Source organism: Ascidiella aspersa, chromosome 4 (genome assembly GCF_963924565.1).
Source record: "Ascidiella aspersa chromosome 4, kaAscAspe10.2, whole genome shotgun sequence".
In the NCBI taxonomy this organism is placed as follows: domain Eukaryota; kingdom Metazoa; phylum Chordata; class Ascidiacea; order Phlebobranchia; family Ascidiidae; genus Ascidiella; species Ascidiella aspersa.
This window is the reverse complement of record NC_139450.1, coordinates 16,031,217-16,053,665: the sequence shown is the minus strand read 5'-3', so window position 1 is coordinate 16,053,665 and position 22,449 is coordinate 16,031,217. Positions and strand designations below refer to the sequence as shown.

The following is a 22,449-nucleotide window of genomic DNA, read 5'->3' as shown; positions in this document are numbered from 1 at the left end:
GCAGGCATTATAGTGTGTAAATGGTCGGCGCTGGTCTTCAATCTTACCACAACGAACATTATTTGGGTAAGGGTGGGGGTTATCGTTTGGGTTGAGGTTAAGCAATATTATTAAATATTAATTGTAATACTGCTTGACCCGGCGCTGGTCTGAAATCCTTCAACATTTTTCTCCGGGGGTTTATAAGGCGCTGGTCTAGAATCCTACCACATTACTAAAACAACGCACAATATTTGAGTTAGGGTGTAGGTTAGTGTTTGGGTAAGGGTGGGTCAAGTATTGATATATTCATTATTTAATAATAATACTTGACCCACCCTAACCCAAACGCTAACCCCGCACCCTTACCCAAATAATTTGCATTGTGGCAGGATTCTAGACCTGCGCCGTTTATAATGCTAACTCTATTTGGGTTGGGGTGGAGCTATTGTTTGGGTTGATTAAGTTTTAATATTATATTTATTCTTATATATTTATGCTTTACTTGCAAATTGACTTGACAACTTGTTTCGTTAGTGTTAAAATAAATGTGGTAGGATTCTAGACCCACTCTCACCCAAACACTAACCTACACCTTAAACCAAATATTTTGTGTTGCTTTAATAAATGTTTTAACACTGTGGTAGAATTCTAGACCAGCACCTAATGGTGTTTTGATTTAGCGTATATACATTTATGACTGAAATATTTTAATTATAAATGATTTTTTCAGTTTCATATAATGTTTTTTCCAAGGAGTAAAAAATAAATTAGCCTCAATCAGGCTAACTTTCTGGCTTAGTATCGATTCCAAAGTAATTTTGACTGAGATTAATATGCATTCTCTGATGTGAAACAACAAAATTGGGAATCATCTGGAACAGAACCAAGCGGGTATTGCCAAGAACAAAGATTACTTTTTAGTCTAATAGAAATTTGTTGACAGTTGGCACAGATGAAATTTTAACAGCTTATTAAATCAATGTTTTCTGTCGCCTTAAATATGGTACGAAATCGTTAATTGAATATACACCACCAAGCCTCAATTGAAAACTTTGAATATTACATGGGAGAGATGTTCAAGCCTACTAAAATTGCACAGCTGTAAAAGCTTATATATATATATATAACTAACATCTGTATATCAATTACAAAAATAGGGTAAGAGAGACCATTTGTTGACTCGAGTTTGGGCAGCTAGATAAATTTTGCAGTGATTTTCTGTATAATGCGCAGCCAAGGCTAAGATTGCAAAGGCAATCTTTCCGACCTATTTAAAAAATATTGGTAAAATACAGTGCATCTAACTTAACCAAAAATATTATTGATTGTTCGTAGCCTAATAAATTTCTTGAAAACACATAAACAATGGTATGTAACTATTTTTATGTTAATTTGTATGGAATCATTTTATCAATAATATTTTTTTAAACAAATGATTAAAAACAAAGAGCCAAATGTTTTTTTAACAAATTGAAAGTGCAGCACATTGTTATATGATCTGGTTGTGTTTGCTCTAACATGCACTTTTATAATATTTCCTTAAAAATGTTGTTTATTCACCACTATTGGGACATATACATGTCTTGGTGCTTCTAAATTGTTTTGTTAATACAATCACAGTATAATGGATGGTTATGGTCACTACCGTGGCTCGGTAATGTATCCACCCCAAGATGAGGAATCTATATATGATGAATGGGGTTTTCATCATTCAACCAATGTGGATGTTGATTTTCTTCTGCCAACAGGAATTTATATTCCTCTAGATGTTCCGAGAAATGCAACAATCCGTCATGTTAAACAAGTATGAATAAGTTTTAAATGATAACTATGATCAGTTTTTTTTGTTGCTGCCAAAAATACTCTTATAAGAACTATTTATGTGAAATCACTACGCCAACAGGTGCGGATCCAGGTTTTTTGTTTGAGGGACATAATATTTTTAACATGACCTCATAAATTTTACATCCCAACAAAACATTATAATCATTTTTAATACAGATGCGGTTCAAGCGAACCAGTGCGCAGACATAGCTGTGATACAGTCTAAACCAGTGGTTCTCAACCTTTTATGCTTCGTGGCCCCCTTTGAAAGGCTCTTAACCCTTGTGGCCACCCTGCTTTTAAAAAATCCCATTATTGTGTTTAACGTATTTTCACTTGTTTTACTTTTGGGCAAAATACAGCCTTAAATAACAAATAGAGCCATTAATCAACGAACAAATGCACTTATTTTCTAAAAATTAACAAATTAATCATTTAAATTCAAATTAACTTAGTTAGTCATTACAAAGTTGTTCTTAAACTCCGCCAAGGTATTTTTTATATTCGGTCTGTTTTGTACAGAGCCAAGCGATGTCACAACATTCGTTGAGATGATTTTTGATTTTCGTTTTATTGATGCGTTACTATTACCCGACAAATAAGCTGTACATAACCTCGCTGAATATTGGCCTAAAATTGACCTGAAGTAATCCTGCAGCGTGCGTTTTCCTATGAAATGTTTCTTATGCAACTAAATGTGGCAAAATCGTTTCACCTGGTATTACACGTTAGTTGCTTGCCCAACAGCATTTGCCGGATACTGATAGGCGAAGGGTCAGCAAGTAATTAGCCGCCCGAAAATGGCTAGCATGCGTAAAGCACAGGCTAGCGTAAAGCATCACAGTGCCACTCGCGTGATAAGTTCAATTAGACAAAACTTTCGGCGATAAAACGAATAAAATAGATCCAATATTCTACTTTAAACATCCCTACTAACGAGTCAAAGCAGTTGTCAGAAAAATGTGTTTACAAAACATTTACAGTCATATTAAAAAAACATAATACAATTTTTTTTTTAAATAGTGACACTTTGTACCTAGTTAGAGAGTTAGGCCAGTGGCCCCCCAATGACCGCTCTGTGGCCCCCCAGGGGGGCCGAGGGCCACGGTTGGGAAACCCTGCTCTAAACGCACAAAGCAAATAATTTTTGTTTATTTGTTTTAAATCAGCCAAACTTCTAATAAAAGCATTTAATGTTTAAGGCACACAAAAGATAGACAAATGTTGATCAAATATCGGAATTTATAGTTTTGAAGTGATTATGATTCACACAGTGCAACATGTAATAGTATGCATAGTGCCTTTGGACTTCCTAGATTTAATATAAATCAGATAACAGTTACCAGTATTGTATTTATATTAAAACTGGGCTAAAAGTATAGTTTGGTAAAAAAAACAAAAAATAAGCAAAAATTCTCATCCACACCAACTTTAAAAATACATGTGGAGCTATAACATGAAAACTAAAAGATAATTGTCTGAAATATTATAAATAGCTTGTGGCCCACTAAAAATAGCTAAAAGGCCCTTTAGCATACAAATTATGCGCTTAACTTGGTTAATATTCAGGCAGTTTGGTGCATGTCTTAAAATGCTTTGCCGAAAATGGTTTGGGGCACTTATTACTGTGTCCTAAAGTTTAACTTCTTTTGATGTTTTGTGATGTGTCACACCAAGTTATTATATAAGCCGAAAATGTTATCGCGTTTTTTATTGTTTTTTAGTTGTTATGGGAAGAAGCAATACACCACCCTCTTTTTAATCAACTTCTAAACCAGGACAGTTACACATTTGTGTACATCACAAGTGCTGGCTTGCAGGAAGAAATTACAGACGAAAACAGACATTTGAGTGAGGTACCTTCAATTGATGTTGTACTAATCTGCACTGATGTTTTGTGTGAATTTGTAATCTAATTAAACTTAATTGTATTTAATATCAAATAGGTTTATAGCAGGGTTGCGGAGTCGGTTAAAAATACCCCGAATGCGACTCCAGCCAAAAAATAAACCGTTTGACTCCGGCGTCCGACTCTGGTCAAATGCACGATTTCGTTGAGTCAAGTCCGGCCCTGGCTTTACAGCCTGTATTCCTCCAATTTACGTAACTAAAATTATGTAGATATTTAGCAATCCACTAATGGGGATGTTGTATACCTTATTCACTTACAATACATGGTTGAAAAATATTCCACCATATGCTATTCCACATTTACAATTTCCAGTGGGCGGCCAATTTGTTATTGCGCATGTCGGACTCGGGACTCGGGTAGTTTTACATGGTCTTACTTGAGTCCCGAGTCCGACTTCAGCAAAACAAACCGACTCCTACAGTAAAGAGTCCCGAGTTAGACTCCGCAGCCCCGGTTTATAGTCAGTGTTCCTGCTGAGCACTTTATTTGCACAAGTGTACAAAATGTCAGCACAAATTCTTTTAGAAGTGTTCACTAAGCAAGCTAAAAATGTATACCAATAAAAAAGGTCTTTCACAGCCCCTGAGATTAATTTTACATTTAAAAATGTTGTGCAAACTTTTTGGCACCTGTGTGGTAAAAATAAGTGGGAACACTGTTTATAGTGGTATATTTTTACTTACTTTATTTTTCTTTCTTTGTTATGCCTAAAATTTATAATTTACTTGAAGATTAAAATTATGTTTATGTAAAAAATCATTTTATAAAATAGAAGACTTTCCTCAATTTAAATATTTCTTTTTTAGTTTGATTTGATTCGGAAATTTCCAGTTCTAAAACTTATTCAATCACAAGGAAACATTGAAGAAAAGAGAATTGTTCACAACATTCACCAACTAGCTGGAATTAAAAGTATTAATATAAAAATAAACTTTCAGTGGTAATTTACTAATAATGTTGATTGTTACAACCTTCTGTCAAGTTCTGTGTAACTCCAAGTTTAAATGATGCTTTTTGGCTAGAACAGGGCAACATAAAGCAATACCGAGTCAGAAAATACTACTGACTTGTAAAAAGAGGCATTTTTATAGAATAAAAACCTTTCAATCCTGTAATTAGTATGTAAATTGTTTTTTGTATAGCCTTTTTTGTAAAGGGTTAGCATCACAAAAAGAATTTTTTACCCATTCTAAGAAATTGACCATATCAGAGTTAAGTTGATGTACTGTATGTAGAGAAATGTTAAAAAATTGTATTTAGTAAAATGTTAATGTATTAAATACTCTTCTACGAAAGATTTTTGTATTTGTAAAGATGTTCGAGTTATAAAAGTTTTTTTATGATCACAAACTTAAGTAAACTTATATACACGAGTGTAGTTTTGTTCTTATCGTATTACTTGTTATTTTCGTTTGTTTTGATTTTATTAACTACATTTTTATGATTGCCCTACAGCCAACCTAACAACCTTGTTTAAATTAAATTTCTCGCTTGAATTTTTGTTTTATGGTACACTGTGCTTAGTATTAAAATCAAGGGTAAACCAACCAACCCATGTAAGTTTGTTATTCACGACATATTCTTTTGCAGATGAAAATGACCTGGATGTTGACGCCGAAGCTAAAAGCTTTAGAAAAGAAATGCGTGAAGAAGCTATTAAAGCAAGCATAAGAAGAGGTTCACTACATTGGAAGGTTTGTGTACAGTTGTTATTCAACTATAAGACTATTTAAATGCCAACTCTGGTAAAAATGCGCTTAGAATAACTGAATAACAAATAATTTAACTGGACACCATTATCTTCAATTTCCCCTCTTCATCAGTGTGAAGTGTTTTTTTGCCTTAAGTTGGCACATGATAGCTATCCTACGTACTTTGATAATCATACCTTGTAAAATGAGTTAATTCATTGAACAAATTTCAGGATCATAATCTTTAAACTGCAATAGAGTACTTTAATCAAAATTAAAAAAAAATTGCAGGTCCTCCTTGAAAACCACTTTCCTCCAACAGTAGTACCTTGCATTAATGAACAAATGCATATGCAGAAGGACTATGGGCTAATTCAACTAAAATATGAAAACACAGATGTAAGTACCTGCATTTTCATATTAATTTAAATGATTTGTGCTTTTTTATTTTAAGTGTAGTGCAAAGTTTTTTTTTTAAATCTAAAGTTTAAACCTACCCTAATTGCAACTGTTTATCACTTTACTTGCACAATTTGTTCACGTTCTCGTTTAACAACTTTCACTTTTTAAGCTTTCACTTTGGATCACGATCGATATTTCCTTGTTTGTTTTAGACACTGCCTTTGTCGCAAACGTTGCCTGAAATAAACATGTTTTTTGTTTACTGTGATAACACATAGGCAGGTGTTTTTTTTGTTTTTTGGATTTCTATGTTAGATATGAGCCATTATAATTCGTTTCAATACTCAGGATTTAGCCAACTTATGTTTAATTGCGATCGACTAGAATTTTTTTTAAAAACTCTGATCGACTGGTTCGGTAAAAAAGTCACAAGAACACTTATTAAACATTTTAAGCGTTAGTTGCATTCCAAGCCAGGGGTCGAGATTAATTCATTACGTCAACGCTTTAAGAGGCTTGACCAGACAACACATCGACATTTTAATGTTCTTCTTGTTTGTGTGACAGCTACTAATGACGTCATATTCGGCGCGATCGAACACATATTCGTCGCGATCGACCAGGTGAAATGCGACGATTTTCTACCCCTGCTCTACAATATCTACTACAGCCGATTTTTTAGTGTATTGTTATATCTTGTTAAAAAAAATAATGTACAACAAGCAGAACACCATCTTGTGAACAGTAGGATTGATGGCTTGGTCCTCATCCAGATTTTATTTGTTGAAAAATTGTACATATTATACCGATGATGTGTTTATTCGTTTTCAATTAGTAGATGTACTATATAATGGAAATTGAACAGAACATAGATTCACCAATTAGGTCAATTAGCATAAGCAAATAGTAAAGTTCTGCTTGTTCGCCAAAACCATCCTGCACTTCCCTTTCGTTCTTTGCAGACCTCCTACACGATAAAGGTGAATCCCCGCTGGCAGACGTACGACTTGACCAAGGAGGCGTTGCAGACCTGGGACCAGAAGTCCAAGAACCGTTTGCCTTCCACTAATCCCGACGACTACGTTCTCAAAGGGACCGGTATGGAGTTCATTGTGGGCGACCACCGAATTAACGCATACAAGGTATTCTGCAAATTTCCTTAAAAAAATATTTATTGCGCTTTAAGGAGTCAAGTTGTGTTAGAATTATATAAAAATCAATGTGCAGAACCCCGCTTTAACAGGTTTAAGTTTAAATGAAAGTACAAAATATATACAGTGTTAATTAAAGCGCGAAATAATAAGGAAGTGACCGGATTACGAGAATTGATTTTATAGTTTATAATGAGTACAATTTATTTGCAAAGTCAACTGGTGCGCTTCCAGCACTACAAATAGAGAAGGCAATGCTTTCAGCATGAGCAACACGCCGTTTTTTGACTCAGGGGTAATTCTATTGACCAAAATCACACACTAGGTTACCCACATGTAAATACCTTGAAATCAGCTACTTCTTTACTGCTACTCTGGATGGACATACCGAGTAAAAACTGTCTGGTAATTTTTGAAAAGGAAAGTACAACCTATAGTTTGGTGGTTGTCACATTTTAATTTGACCTCAAAAAACAACAACACTCGCTTTCCACCCCAAATATAGCAAAAACTGTGCTGCGTATTGTAAACTCTCGTCGCCTCACGCCGCTAACACAGCAAATGTTTAAAATCCCTTCAACGCAGTGTTTACGCGACGCAATGATGGCGCGCCGCGATTCCTCCAGCTCGAGCAAACCGCCTCCTCTACTCACGATGATGCACGTCGCCTCCGTGAGGAAAATCCTTCCCGAGTCGCACCAGGGACTGCAACTCAATCAGGTAATTCTCTGCCGCGGCTTGAAACGGTCATAAACCTTTTCGTGACCAAAACAATCTGTGCCCTTTTTAGTGTCGTTATACCTGAGCAGAAGTTAACTGGTTAAAACTACCTAGTGGTTTTGACAAAGGGAAAATTGGGTCTTGAAATTAGTTAAGGTCTTGAAATTAGTTCATCATCCTATTGAAAGCTGACTTTGACATTATGACATGGAAGCCTAAGAAGTGCTTGATTTTTTTTATTTGCTAACATGTTTACCGAGTCTATATGTTTGTTTTTGTTTAGAACTCCAACGCTCCGCCAGTTCCGGACAAGAGAGGACGTCAGACGTGGAGTCTGTGGTCGATGGACATGAACTACAACCCGCAAGTTATAAGAACCGGCAACGTCAATGCCATGTTGGAAAATAACAAGAAGGTGCGGCTGCATATTACAATTGAATATAAAATACGTTAGCAATCTGTTTTCGTCCGAATTGTTTTCTTCGGTTTAGTCAAGCGAAAGTCTCGGCCAACTGTTCGTTATTAGCTTGCGCACTTGGTGTCGTGCAGTGCATGTTTGTGTTCTAGGCAATCACACGGGACTAGTGGTAGCTTAGTAGCACTAACGCCGGGAATGTCTACTTCTTTCTCCATGTAACTGGTTTTACGAACTTCTTTACTAGTCAACAGCAAAACTTTTAAGGTAAATGTACCTAGGTGATTCTTGAAGGATTTTCGGCGCTGATTTCCGAAAATAAATTTTGTTGACCACTGTTATTTTCCCTACCTTTCTTGTTTCCTTGGTCAAAACAACGGATTTCTTTTTTCCGGCATATTTTAGCTGTGTTTTCCAGCGGCACGAATAGGCCCAAGCCAGAGTTGCTTTTTTGATAACAGCATCTGGCTAGCAGAGAAATCTAAGCCGGAATTTCTTAGCATAATTGTTACAGATATGACTTTTCTACAATAACGCAACAACCCATTTGTATCACATGTGCTAAGAAATAACATGCGGAATTTCGGTCACTTGAACTTCTTTTTGAAGTTTTTTTTTAGTCGAGTTGTTTGTTGAAAGATTTGTTTATTAAGGGGACGGGGCACGAGGCCATGGCCCCAAGCAATGATCTACTGTAGAGTGTAACGGCCCTACTTAACCACCCCTTTTATTGAAACTATACTTTTTTTAGACTGGAGAAATATTATGTCTATCGCGAAATACAATTACAAACTGTAGCGTTTACTCCTCATTCAATCAAAAAGGTTCCCGGTCACCGGCTCACAGTGTTTGGTAACTTTTCTGTTTTTTTGCCTTTCAGCTTGTGGTCCACATCGGTTTATACCACGGAACCGAGACGCTCTGCCCGACAATCTACACCAAGGAGCCGAAGAAAGAACTGACAGGTCGGAGCATATTTTTGTGTTGGTTTTCGTCACCTAAAAAATTTGATAATCTTTATATAGCTTTGTAACAAAACAAAAAACTTGCATAAACGACGACCTACAATTATAGCGTTCTATCTATTTTTTTCTGTACGGTTTGAAAAATAATGACGTGTTAACCGTTTCTAGTTTCACAAAGGGCACATGGTTAGCGTTTGACGTTGTTTAAATTATTGTGGTTTTACACTTAGTGTACTGCTATTGTTATGATTGCACAAGACAGTTCAGTGGTGGATTTTACTATGTGAATTCAAGTGTTTTGAAATAGCAAAAATGTAAAGTGTCGGGTGTTTTACAACGACACGTAGGCGTAGTTCACATTTTAATGGATATGTTTCCAGCAATGTGACACAATCTTTTCCTCAGGTAACGAATATGTGTGGGAGGAAGTATGCTTTTTTGACATGAGCACGCCCAACCTGCCGCGTAATAGTAAGATTTGCATCACAATCTGCACAATGAATACGAAGAAACTGAAAAATACTGGAAATAAGAAGGGAAAACAGGTAATCTTTTTATGTAAACGTTGTAGTCTTATTCTCCCAATTAGCATGCGGCATTTCTGTGTCTCTGACGTGGCATTATGTTCATTAAATTTAAAAGGATGTATATTTGAAAGAGTTCAGCTGTTTTTAACATCTGTGTGTTGTCTTTGGTATTACAGGACAACAACCAGAAGAACTATATGCACAACAACGCCACTCCAATCGCTTATGCTAACATGATGGTGTTTGACTATAAAGGAAACCTCAAAACCGGACTGGTAGGTTGCTTAATACTCTGACGCTGATCGCACCTTTTTAAGTTTATTAATGATCCACGGACAGTATTGTAAAACTCTAATAAAATACAAAGTATTTTGCGGGGCCAATAAAATGAGAAAAATAAATAACAATAACAATTACAAATAAAAGTTTGATAAGATCGATGGACTAGCTTCACTTTAAATAACTTTTGTTTTGTATTCAGTTCGTAAGACAAACTTGTCTTTAGCGAACCCCCTAAAACTACTTTAGGGGCTTTTCAAAATCCATCTACCCCACTTTGGGAACCACTGTTCTGAAACAAATCAAAATAGGAAAAAACTAAAAAATACAAGTTGAATCCAAATCATTTGTAATTAATCAGGTTCTTGTTTTCCATATTTGTCAGATTAAATTGTACTTGATGTTGCAATCAGTTGATCCTTGACTTAAAATTGTTAGGAATTAAAAAAAAAACTTACATTTGAATCTCAATTAGAATTACCGTTTAGGACCCCACTAATTTTTTTAACACGAAATTTGAAAAAAAAATCTCATACAAACTACTTACTGTGTAACTGCACACAATCTCTCGAATGACAATATTAAAAATCAATAACAAGGATGTGATCCGGCTATTTATCAATTCATTAAAGAGGTTTCGTCGACCACAGTTTAAAAAACACTATGGCTTGTATATAATAGCCTCGCGCAGTCCCAAACTTAAACTCTGTTTTTTCTGGAAGTATCGACTTTACTGTTGGGAATGGCCGGAAAATCTGGACTCGAACAACCTGCATCCGCGAGGTGGCTTAACAACTAACCCCGACATTGAGAACGCCCCTTTCATAGAAATCGCCCTTCCAGAATACGACAACAACCCGATTGTGACCTACCCGATCCAGGAAGTGGTAAGTTGATTTACACAATCGACAGGCTCATTAATATAAGACATCGAAACTAACTGAGTTTGTTTTTTATTTTTTATACACGTTTAGGAAATGTACCAAAAAATTTAAATTTATTTAAGTGAATTATGGAGTTTGTTTATTTTTTTGAATTCGTCATGTTCCGTTTACAACAATGTGGCAGTTTTTTTCTTCAAAAGAGAGTTATCACACTTTTTCGATTTTTTTACCTGTAACCAATTATCTTTAACTTTTAATATTATCTTTCCCAACCTAGGGGTCGTCAAAACATTCCTTAGAATTCCAGCGGCTGGTGTGTGGGATCACATATATTATAAGGTTTGCTAATTGGTCCACGTCGCGCGATATACGCATTCTACGTCATTACGGTAAGATTTTCGCCGGCGAACGGTGTATAAGTCCGTCTTGTGCGTAGGTGCTGGAGACCGCAGCTATCGAGACGACGAGCAGCTCGAGTAGCATCTTTCCCAATCCGTCCAAGATGCATCTCTCTCAGCTTGCTGAGATCGTAAAGAAAGATCGATTCGACGACCTTTTCGACAACGATCGCAACCTACTATGGTATAGAAATGTTTTTTTAACACCTGAAAGCTGCTTAAGAAATAACGTTATATGGTTTCTATTTTCCTAAACTCCGCCTAACATCTGAATGCTGCATAAGAAAACGAGAAATTATAATTTAGGTTCACGATAAATGTGGGCAAATATATTTCCAGATGTTTTCTATTTTTAGCAAGTTTAATCAAGAATCGAGTATATCATGATGTATTTTGATAAATGGGCCTTGCTTCTGACGTCCTAACCTTCTACTCTTGGTCAGGTTTTTGCGCCTTGATTGTCGCGAACAGTGGCCGGAAGCTTTGGCTAAAGTTCTCACGGCCGTTAAGTGGAACGACTACAGAAATGTAGCTTTGGTGAGTATATGCATTTTAATAGGTTTTTTTGTGACAAAATAAATGAATGTTCTTTACGATTATACTTTAGCGCAGTTAAAATGCTCCCTTTTTTGGCAAAATTTAATAAATTGATATTTCTATTTACGGTAACATTAAGTTGGTGAACCATCCATTACTGCTTGCAGTAACAACTGTCATTCGTTGAATTTTTCCTGGACGAAAATATATGCCTAAAATAATTGTTACCTAGGCGCAAGCGATGTTGGTTTCGTGGCCGCCTTTGAGCCCCGATCGCGCCATGGAACTTCTCGACTGTCAGTTTGCTGACGAAAGAGTGAGGGACTTCGCCGTGCAATGTCTCAGACAGCTTCGGTGAGTTTATTACAGTATATAGTTTACCAACGATTTTGTCCTGTCAACTTTATAATACTATTCGTTTTTCGCTTCACAGTTATACAATATTGGTGGTAACTACCATACCGTCAATTAAGTAATGTTGTTACATGAGGGTGATTGAGGGTGTATCTGTTACATACTGGGTTACTATTACACTGTGCAACCGTTGTTTTCAAAAACCTTTGTATTATATTTGCTACTAAAAATACACGACAACGAATAAAATTAAGTCGAAACTAAGTTTCAAAGGTGCTTGAAAGCTTGAAAGATCCATTCGATTTAATTTTGTGCGACTTTATTCGTGATGTTGTGCATAGCGATCGACAACATGACCTTTTAGTTAGCAAACGCGTAACTGTATTTTTTTAGCGACGACGAGTTGCAGCAATACTTGATGCAGTTGGTCCAGGTGCTTAAGTTCGACTCGTACCTCAACAGCAGTCTGGTTCGCTTCCTCCTAGAACGCGCCTGGAATAACAGGAAGATCGGACACTTTCTCTTCTGGCATCTCAGGTTTGTTGGCCATGTGTGGTGACTTCTAGCATAACTGCAAAAGAGATACATGGTATAAGTGCTTTTTCGTCTGCTCAAATTCCACTGCGTTTTTTTTTAAACAGACATGCATCTGCAGAAAACAACGTAGATAGATTTGATAGAATTATAAAAAGTGTTCAGGGTTTTAAATTTCCTTGCGTTCACCAAGAAAAACCCTAACAATTAAAATAATCGCAATTTATACTATTATAAAAAGCACATGATTATTTGCAGTGGCGTGGTGCTTGAACAAAATTCACGAGGGATTGCGAGGTTTAAGGAAACAGATTAAAATATTAATTGCTTAAAAGAAGAGAACTTTGCTTGTGTTTCCTGAAAATGAAGGGTCCCGATCATTTTTATTTTTTAGGGCAGAGATCAAAAACACATCTCTCAACCTTCGCTTTTCCCTTATCCTGGAGGCTTATCTCTATGGCAACATTCCTCACATGAAGATCCTTTACAAGCAGTTTGACGCGTTACACAAGATGAAGGCGCTCAACGAACGGGTTGGTGTGACGTTCTTACCTTTTCTTCCTACTACGTTAGTCGTTAAGTCAACCTAATGTGGGTAACAACAAAATTATTTTTCACGAAATGTACAGAGCAGAATAATAGCTGTAAGAATCGTGTTGAATCATTTGCTAGTAGCAAGAAAAGCATGGTATTTTATTGGGTTTGATGTTGTAAGAACACCTTGCACGCATCGTAATGTCCCGTTAGTGTATGGGCCAGCAACCGTCATAAAAGGCCACTAAGTGGTTTCTTAGTGGTTCAATAACTTTGTAAAATAATTTCAATTGTTCTATTTTCTTATTTTAAGCCATCACTGGAAACCGATTTGGTTGCATAAGTGGTGCCTATACACCCCTTCATACCGCAGGCTTAAATTTGCGTTAAACGGTACGGCTTTACCGTTCTGCAGGTGAAAGGCCCCGAGTTCAGCCAGAAGGACATCAAGGTACGGGCGCGCAAAGCACTGCAAGAGACCGCCAACCAGGATTCGTTCGCCGAAGCTCTCAGCGACTTCGAGGACCCGCTTAAACCAAACTTTAGACTAGGAAGGCTCATGTAAGTCAATGTGCGACATCGGTATCTGTCCCAGCGTGTGCGGCATTTCAATGTAGATTGCTAAATTGTAGCTTGGTCACTCTCTGGTCACTAAAACGCTATGCTCTTAAATTAAAAGAACAGCTAAAAATCTTTAAAATTAGGTTAAAGTACTTTTGTTTGCTTTCCCTATTTCTACTAAAGGCAATTGAACAGCTTATTTACTGCCTAAATATTATAAATGAAATTCCGGAATGTATTTTAAGAAGACTAACCTAAGTCTGCGTGGTTGCTATACTTGGCACTATTTATAAATACTACGTCGGTCGTTGACATCCTCATTACCACTTTCCAGAGTCGAAAAAATCAAAGTAATGAACAGCAAAATGCGTCCCCTCTGGCTCGTCTTTAAGAACAAAGAGGAAAAGATTTTGGAGAACGTGAGCATCATTTACAAAAATGGCGATGGTAAGCAATTCCACTTGTCCGAACCAAGGAACTTCAGTTAACCGTGTATTTATGTCCTACTCTCGGGCGTCTAATAGTTTGTAAGTCTCATTTAGGATTAATAAAATTAAACACTAAACGATTAAACGATTAAACTTAGAGAAGAATAAATGACGACCGTACTAATTAATATTACACTTTGTCTCTGCTCCTGTAGATTTGCGCCAAGACATGCTAACGCTGCAAATCATCGCCATCATGGATATGCTGTGGAAAGCGGAAGGTTTGGATCTTCGGATGATACCCTATGGTTGCCTGGCAACAGGCGAGCAATCCGGAATGATCGAGGTAACAATGATTTATATATATGGTACCTTTGTACAACAGGTTGCAACTAGTGTTCCTAAATGCTTTAAAATTTGACAAAACATTAATTGGACCTGATTTAGAATCTGGAAAACGTATAGTTGCAGTGTGACAGCTACTGCTGACCTGGATGAACAATGAACAATTGAACATAAATAAACTTGTCTGTGTAGGTTGTCACCCAAGCCAACACAATCGCGAACATACAGAAGAGCAAAGCTGGCAAGATTGCGGCTGCATTTCGTCACCAAACCTTGCTTGAGTGGATTGAGGACAAGAATCCATCTAAAATTGAGTAAGTTTTTGCCATGCTTACTACTTGCGAAATGACAGGTAGGCTCGATACATCCGTGGGACGCAAGATTGACCTGTAATAGGTAAATTTAGTTAAACATGAAGTTTAACTAATTATAAAACATACTAATTGTCTTTCTACCGTGCATCGAAAAGACGCAATACCAAAATGGTCTATTTCTTACGCTCTTAAGATACTATAGGTTGAGTACACTATGCACGAATCTGTAATGTTGCTTGATAATAGCAAAGCCGAAAATGTTGAGTAGATCGACATCATCTTGTTTAAGACGTTTCGAGACGTTTAAATCAGTGCTACTCAACCGGGTATACTGTATACAAGTGTATACCAGATCTAAACTAGGGTATACAGCTGGAGAAGGGTGTACGAAAGATATACAGCTTAGATCTGTTTTAGTGGAAGTCACAACAGAGACAGCAATTGGCATATTTGTAAACTTTTAACCGGACCTGTTGTGCGGTTATTACTCGCCAACCTGCTTTGTGCTTTTGAAACAGATCATTTTGGATGCGTGTGCCATGTGGTTCGCATTTGACTTTGGGATTGTTGCGTCATTAATGCTCAAGTACGGGCGTGTGTCCGCCTATTGTCAGACATTTTTCTTTTTACTTTGGAATATTGCTAGTTTCGCTGAGATGAAGCGCTTGAGTGAGTGAGAATTAGTACGGTAGCTTGCTTCTATTGCAATCTACAGCAGCTACTGCTACGTAGCACGTTTTCAGCTGCGGCTAATTAAGGCTAGTACGGTGCTAGTTAGTAGTACCAATCGATTAGCGATGGTTGGTCTTACAGTTGAAGTCCTGGTGGATTCTTGAGCAGTTCTCAGTTAGCATTTAACCAGGTGGGTGATACCAGCACGAAAGATACCGCTAGGTAGCCTATTTCAGATGGGAAATAGTTGTGACTAATTTTTGAAAACTTTGGATTTAAAGGTTGCACTGTCTTTGTTTAAATACTTTAGAAATGATAGTAAAAAAGAATCTGATGTAGCCCCAGTCTCATCTTCTGCAAATGAGCTTCTTCCTGCTAAGCGTCGTAAAACAACGCTAAAATGAAGACGAAAGTGGAACGATGATTTCATAAATTGTGGGTTTCGTCGCCCAATCGGTGAAGAAGGAAATTCTTATCCATCTGCTCAGTGCCTTTTTTGCTCGACCATATATGGCAATGTTAATGCTGTTAATTTGAAGCTCTTAAATCATCTTACAAAACAGCATCCAGAACACCAAAACAAATCTAAGAAGTTTCCTCAGTCAAAACTAGCTGCTCAGCAGAAAAAGAGCAATGTGTTTGATAAGCAAATGGGACACCAGTTAATCCACGACAAGAACATATTACACTGGCCAACAAAAAAATTTTGACATTGAGGGTAAGAACGATTTTAGAGTATATTAGGGGCGCTGAGCTCGAAAATGCCATTAGTTTTTGCAAATTGGCTCTAGTTTTTGAGATATGATCGAATTTAGGTATTTTCGTATCTTTGAATGGGGGTGGCTGGGACAAGAATGAGCAAAAGATAAAGACACAATGTGATTACCTAGATGAAGAAGTGCTACATATATATATTCTTTTCCACATATAGAACACAAAAGCTGCCCCATTTATTCGTATTTTTATCAGACTCTCCTAACATATTGCAATTTGTGAGACTAATCTTCCTATACCACCAGTATGCCTAAGCCTACACAAGAAAGACGACAATTTGTGAAAAAAAAACAGTTGAAATTTCTCCATGCACAAGCTATTCACATATATAGGCCATTCCTTTTTAATCCAGTGTTGAACAGTGACCCGACTATCCCAGTAACAAATAAAGCAGGGATATTTGGTAGCCGCCTTGATGTCCTAAGAGAAAGTTGACCATTTTCAAATCTACGCATATCTTCCAGTTATGCTCACTATAAGACATTCTTCAGTAGCATCTTTACACTTTGGTTGAATGATAGTGCTCCTTTAAAACGATTAAGTGGCCAATTGGAACACAGGCAAACTTATTTCCGTTGAGAAGTAGCACACATTTCAAACTTGTTTGAGGAGCTGTCAATGAATAACCTTCATTCTTCTGGTTTATGTTCAAGTAGACCCATAGATAAACGAAGTACTTTGATTTTATTACAATACAGAAAAAATCTTCTTAGGATAAAAATTGCATTAACATTTCTTCTCTGACCCGGTAAAACATTATGCTTGTTGCGGAATCAAGAATGTTACGGAGACGAGAAGACAGGACTTCAGACACTTCTTTAGATAAACCTAAATCACGAACAAGGTCGTTTAGCTGATCTTAAGTAAAAGGCTTCAGTTTACTTTGTATTTATGAAGATGTTGAGTCGGTGTCAGTGCAGTTGCTAGTATTGCCATCTTCGTCTTCCACTACATCCAACATCGCAGCTTTATCCGAAATAAAATCTGGCAGGGCCATAAAAACGGGAACAGGAATTTGAGGGCGGTATGCAACTGACCGTAAAGCAGAGTTAATGTTGGGGTAGTGGCATGACTTCTTCTTGTTTCGGATCCAACCTGACATGTCATTCATGCAAAAATATCAATCATCGTGGTGATTCTTAGGCTCACGTATGTTACTGATTTATGTAAGAGAGAGAGTAATCTAAGGCCTGTTTTACCTCCCAAGCGAGACATTTGTACCAGACATCCCAACATTAAGGCAAAATTAAATAGCTGCTTCACATGGCTTCAGCTTTTATTAACTCGTTGCTCACTAGCATACATTTTTCATGATATATAGGAAAAAGCCATATCTCAAAAACTAGAGCCAACTCAGCAAAAGTAATGGCATTTTCGGACTCAGAGCCCCTGATATACCCCTAAATTGATCTAATATATCATGCCTTTTGAAATTTTTTTTTGTTGGCCTGTGTTATTGGCAGCGCTGAAGATGTCACATCACATGATAGTCAAACGCCCATTCATAGAACTTGAACGTGTAGTGTTTCCTTTACCTTGTTTAGAAATTGCGGCTGACTTAGTTCATGGCGGAAGAGAAGCAGTTGATAAAATCAAAGAAGTTCCACATTCCGACACTACTGTTGCACGATGTTGTGCCGTTATATCCGAAGATTTAAAACAGCAACTAATTAAGAAATTATTAAAAGCCCCGTCTTTCGGCATACAGTTGGACGAAAGCACTGATGAAAGCAGTGGAGTCTCAGCTGATGGTGTTCTGTAGATTTCCGGACGTAGAAGCTAACATAATTGTTGAACTTTACCTGTTCTGTCAACCAGTTGGAGAAAGAGCAACTGCTGAAGCGATTTTCAAAAAAAATGAATGAGTTCTATGAAAAGGAGGGGTTAGATTGGTCGAAATGTAAAGCTGTGACAACAGATGGCGCTGCAGCTATGCAAGGCTCACAGAAGGGTGTGGTTAAGAGAATACAACGACTGTCACCCAAATGCGTAGGAATTCATTGTATTCTTCACCGCGAAGCATTAGTAACGAAGAAACTCAATCTGAATCCAGGTGAGGTTGGTGGTCAAGAACATGAATTAAAGGATGTTCTACTGGAAGTTTTGGCTATTGTAAAGGCTATTCAAAAAAGTGCAAAGCAACAGAGCTTTTTTTTCAAAACTTTGTGATAAAATGACCTCCTCTTCTAGTTTCTTTCCCGTGTGTTTGAACTTCGCAAACAATTAGAGGCATTTTACACTGAACACGGAGACCCAAGTGCTTCCAAGTTTCGTGACATATTCTGGATTGCAAAATTGGCCTACTTGCCGTCGATTTTTTATCGTTTGAACCAAGTGAACATCAGTCTTCAACAGAGAGGGGTGATATATTTCGGTAAACTAGCAAGATCAATGCACTGAAGATGAAAATTGCACTCTGGAAAAAGAATGCTTTGTCGAGGAACTTCAATGACTTTCCTGTATTAAGTCAATACATAAAAGAGTCTAGCTGGGAGTTTGAGGACATTTCTACTGAAGATAACTTGTCTGCCCTTAATGTTGGTCAGTTGAAATTACTTATTTTCCTGAAGATAACGACCAATGTCTGGAAGCAAACTCGTGGATTATCCAACCATTTAATGAAGAACCAACTGAGGATGAGGAATTATTGGAACTACGGGCTGATTTAAATCAAAATACTCATTCCGAGAAGTGGATTACACATAATTTTGGGTTTCTCTTCTTGAATATCCCGAATACAAAAATCTCGCGCAAACAGCCATTGATGTCTTGGTGCAGATGCCTACCACTTATTTGTGTGAAGAAGAATTTTCCAGTCTTGTTGAGATCAAGTCAACAAATAAAACTCGATAGTTGACATTGATTCTTTAATGCGGGGAGGAATAGAGAAAGAGCTAACACCACGTTATGTCCAACTTGCCGAAACAATGCAACAACAAGCTAGCCATTAAATCGACTTCAATTTTGACGTTTTTTGCACTTTGCGTACGTAGTTTCTTGTGCCCAGTTCAAGACTACTATAATCACTTTAACAAACAATTAATTAATTATTAGTTTTTTTTACCTCCTGTGCACAATTAAACATTGCTATTTGTGAGGTATACAAGTTATTAAAAATATAGAGCAGCACTGGTTTAAATAATGTTGAAGAGCACTGGTTTAAATAATGGTCCGACTATAGAAACTTAGAATGATAACAATTACGTCTCACCTTTTATAAATAATGCGTTGATTTACTTGTCAGTCACATTAACTGAATATGATACAAGTTTGTATCAAAACGTATTAATCAAGATATGTTGATGTACTCGACCTTTTTGGATTATAAATTTATTCATTAAACATAAGGTTGACTTTTTCATTTTTTTTGTTCGGGGCGAGCATAAACCGAAGTACATTTTCAGGCAAGATCAAGCGATCGAGAACTTTACGTACTCGTGTGCTGGCTACTGCGTGGCCACCTACGTGCTTGGGGTCGGAGACCGGCACTCAGACAACATCATGGTGACAGAAAAGGGGCAGGTAATAATTGCATTTTAAAACATAAACCTAATGCACATTGCATATATAGAATAGCGAAACGTTAACCTTCTGGTTGCCAGAACGTTTTAACTAAAGACGGCCAACTGGCTCATGTTGATTACCACTACTACCGATAGACAAAACTTAACCGGTAAAAGTAAAAATAAAACAATCCCCCGTTTTATTTAAACGAAAAAACATTTAGAACAACCGTTAGCAGCCTCCAACTCCAGTACAGCAACATTTTGGATAACTAATGATTATGTTATTAAGGTAATATAATGTTGAACAATAAACAAACTGTTAATTAGGTACACCAATAGCATATATAATTGTACAAAACTTGTCCTTGCAGCTTTTTCATATCGATTTCGGTCATATTTTGGGCAACTTCAAATCCAAATATGGCATCAAACGCGAGCGAGTGCCTTTTGTTCTGGCGCACGACTTCGTTCACGTGATCAACAAAGGCAAAACTAATGAAAAAAAGGAGTTTCAAGTATTTCGGAAGGTAACTTGAATGAAACAGATTTAAATTAGGTTTTCAAGTTGAATATTTTTGTTTAATTAAAATAAAAATGCTGTTAAAAATATCGTCGTTTCTAAGCAATATTTCGCCCCTTCAGAATGAGTCGAATTACACAACCGATCCTCAAAGATCGAAATGTTTGGCGTCTGTACGTTTCAATAGCGGATTGTAGCAAAGTCTATATATGGAAATCACGTAAAAGAGTGACCAAGTCATTATATTTACCTTTTTTCTTAGCTTTGTGATCGGGCGTTTATCATATTGCGGAAGAAGGGTCACCTCTTTATCACTCTTTTCTCACTCATGCTGCACTCTGGTCTTCCCGAGCTTACGTCGCTTGTAAGTTATTGTGCTGTACTTTATGCATTAGGACCGTAAAATTAAAGTGGAAATTGCGCTGAAAAAAATGCATGATATTTTCCCTATTCAGGAACATTTGGAATATCTCAGAGAAACGTTAGCTCTCCATCTAAGTGAAGAAAAGGCACTTCAACAGTTTCGCAACAAATTTAACAAAGCTCTTACCGAAGCCTGGTCCACTTCCGTCAACTGGTTCTTCCACAACGTCACTAGAGACAATAGGTGATGACGTCGAACTTTTCTAAAATCGTTTGACTTGCCCATTTTTGTGTAAGGTTATTTTGGTTTGTGTGCTTATGCGACTCAACTAAAGGATACAAATTGTTCTATGGAAGTGCCCCATATATCTCCAACAACTAAAAGTTGTTTGTTGCCTGATTTTTATTTTAAGAAAACTTACTACGTACGTTAGTTGTATAAATTTTTTCTTGAATCAGTATTCTGTATATGCAAACAACCAAAATTAGGACTTACGCTGATAAAATTATACGCAAATTTTTTTTTTAGTAAATTTGGACAACATGGTATGATCGCTGTATTCCAATAGGTTGTTTGGTATGGTTTGTCTGAACGAGTTTTGTAAAACAGTTAAAACGTTTTCTCTTCACCTTTAAATAATCTTTACGTTGCTGTGCAATCCATAATTGTTTATTATTATTATACCTTCGCCATACATTTTTTCTATCGTATGTGTTGCGTAACTCGTTAAGTTTTTGTCGCTTGATCATCAGAAGGAAACACGTAGTATCTGTACCAGCTTCTTTTAAAATCATCGATTTGTCAGCGCAGACTTTTTAGTGGCTGTTTCGTTTAGGTACCTTTAAGGATGAGTTCATGTGTTGTTACTGAGCCCCGTTTTGAGTTGGTGCACTTCATTGTCACCCATGTCCCCAATATGAACCCTTTTGTGCACCCTTTGGATTGCACGCTCATCTAACCGTTGTTTTGCAAAATCCTAGTTTGAGCTGTTAACCTCATGACTCGCAAATCTGTGTTCATTGTTTCAAGTTGTTTCTTTCATTTCAAAGAAAGGCATGCCATAATTTTAAGTATGTCATGCCGCTTATTTAAGCAGATAATATTTGTTTTTTGGTATATTGTTATAGTTGCTGCTCCTAGACGATTTGTTGATTATTATCTTCTATACCAAATGAAAAAATCTTGGTCTGTGTAAAAAAATGCACATTTTGCGAAATTCGCAAAAAAATTACCAAGGGTTAAAGTGTTTAAAATGTCGAAAAATTTGGTTTCTGTCATCGATATTTTATAGTTAATATGAAATTAAAATTAAAGTAATATATTTGTTGTATTTACTTTTGTTTTATCACTTGCCCTTTTGCCGTTTTAATATTCCACGCAAAAATGTCACTATTGGTTCTTTAAATTATCAAACCATACACAAATTGTGCTTTGTAAAAGCCTCGTCACATATTGGACTGGTTGTGTATGGTGCACCTTTTACTTTTCCACGTTCGAGACCAACTTGTTTTTTTTTTTAGTTTTGTTTCTCAAATCACTAACGGCTGATCACTGTTTCAATTCTTTGTTTTTTTAATTCCCGTATATTTCGTTATTTACGGCCAATTTTTTTTGCTGCATTGCCACTTAGTCACTGAGAGTTTGACACTGCGTTCGACTGCTCTCCCAAACCCGACAACTTAAATATGTAACGTTACGTCACGTTACATACCAAGCTGTGAATCGAATGCAAATTTATCAAGTGAATATTAAAAGGTTTCTTACGCAGCATGGTTGGTTGTTTCTTTGTTGTGCAGCACCAGATTTAAAACATTTTGTTCGCATGAGTTTATGAGGCCGTATTGCATAAACATACG

General features: G+C 36.8%; 1 protein-coding gene across 1 annotated transcript; it reads left to right on the top strand.

Annotated features, from left to right (window-relative positions):
• Window positions 1–377: 377 nt before the first annotated feature.
• On the top strand, window positions 378–22,361 carry LOC146148193 (phosphatidylinositol 4,5-bisphosphate 3-kinase catalytic subunit beta isoform-like). The gene is made up of 26 exons (XM_083386664.1): window positions 378–873; window positions 1,603–1,786; window positions 3,531–3,662; window positions 4,525–4,630; window positions 5,309–5,412; window positions 5,701–5,808; window positions 6,774–6,953; window positions 7,548–7,682; window positions 7,966–8,097; window positions 8,978–9,062; window positions 9,468–9,607; window positions 9,766–9,864; window positions 10,591–10,755; window positions 11,189–11,334; window positions 11,594–11,687; window positions 11,920–12,041; window positions 12,435–12,578; window positions 12,970–13,108; window positions 13,525–13,670; window positions 14,005–14,117; window positions 14,314–14,444; window positions 14,636–14,757; window positions 19,608–19,725; window positions 20,081–20,236; window positions 20,492–20,593; window positions 20,685–22,361. Exons 2-26 carry the CDS (start codon window positions 1,607–1,609, stop codon window positions 20,838–20,840), a joined length of 3,255 nt encoding a protein of 1,084 aa, XP_083242790.1. The 5' UTR covers window positions 378–873; window positions 1,603–1,606; the 3' UTR covers window positions 20,841–22,361.
• The last annotated feature ends 88 nt before the right edge of the window (window positions 22,362–22,449 follow it).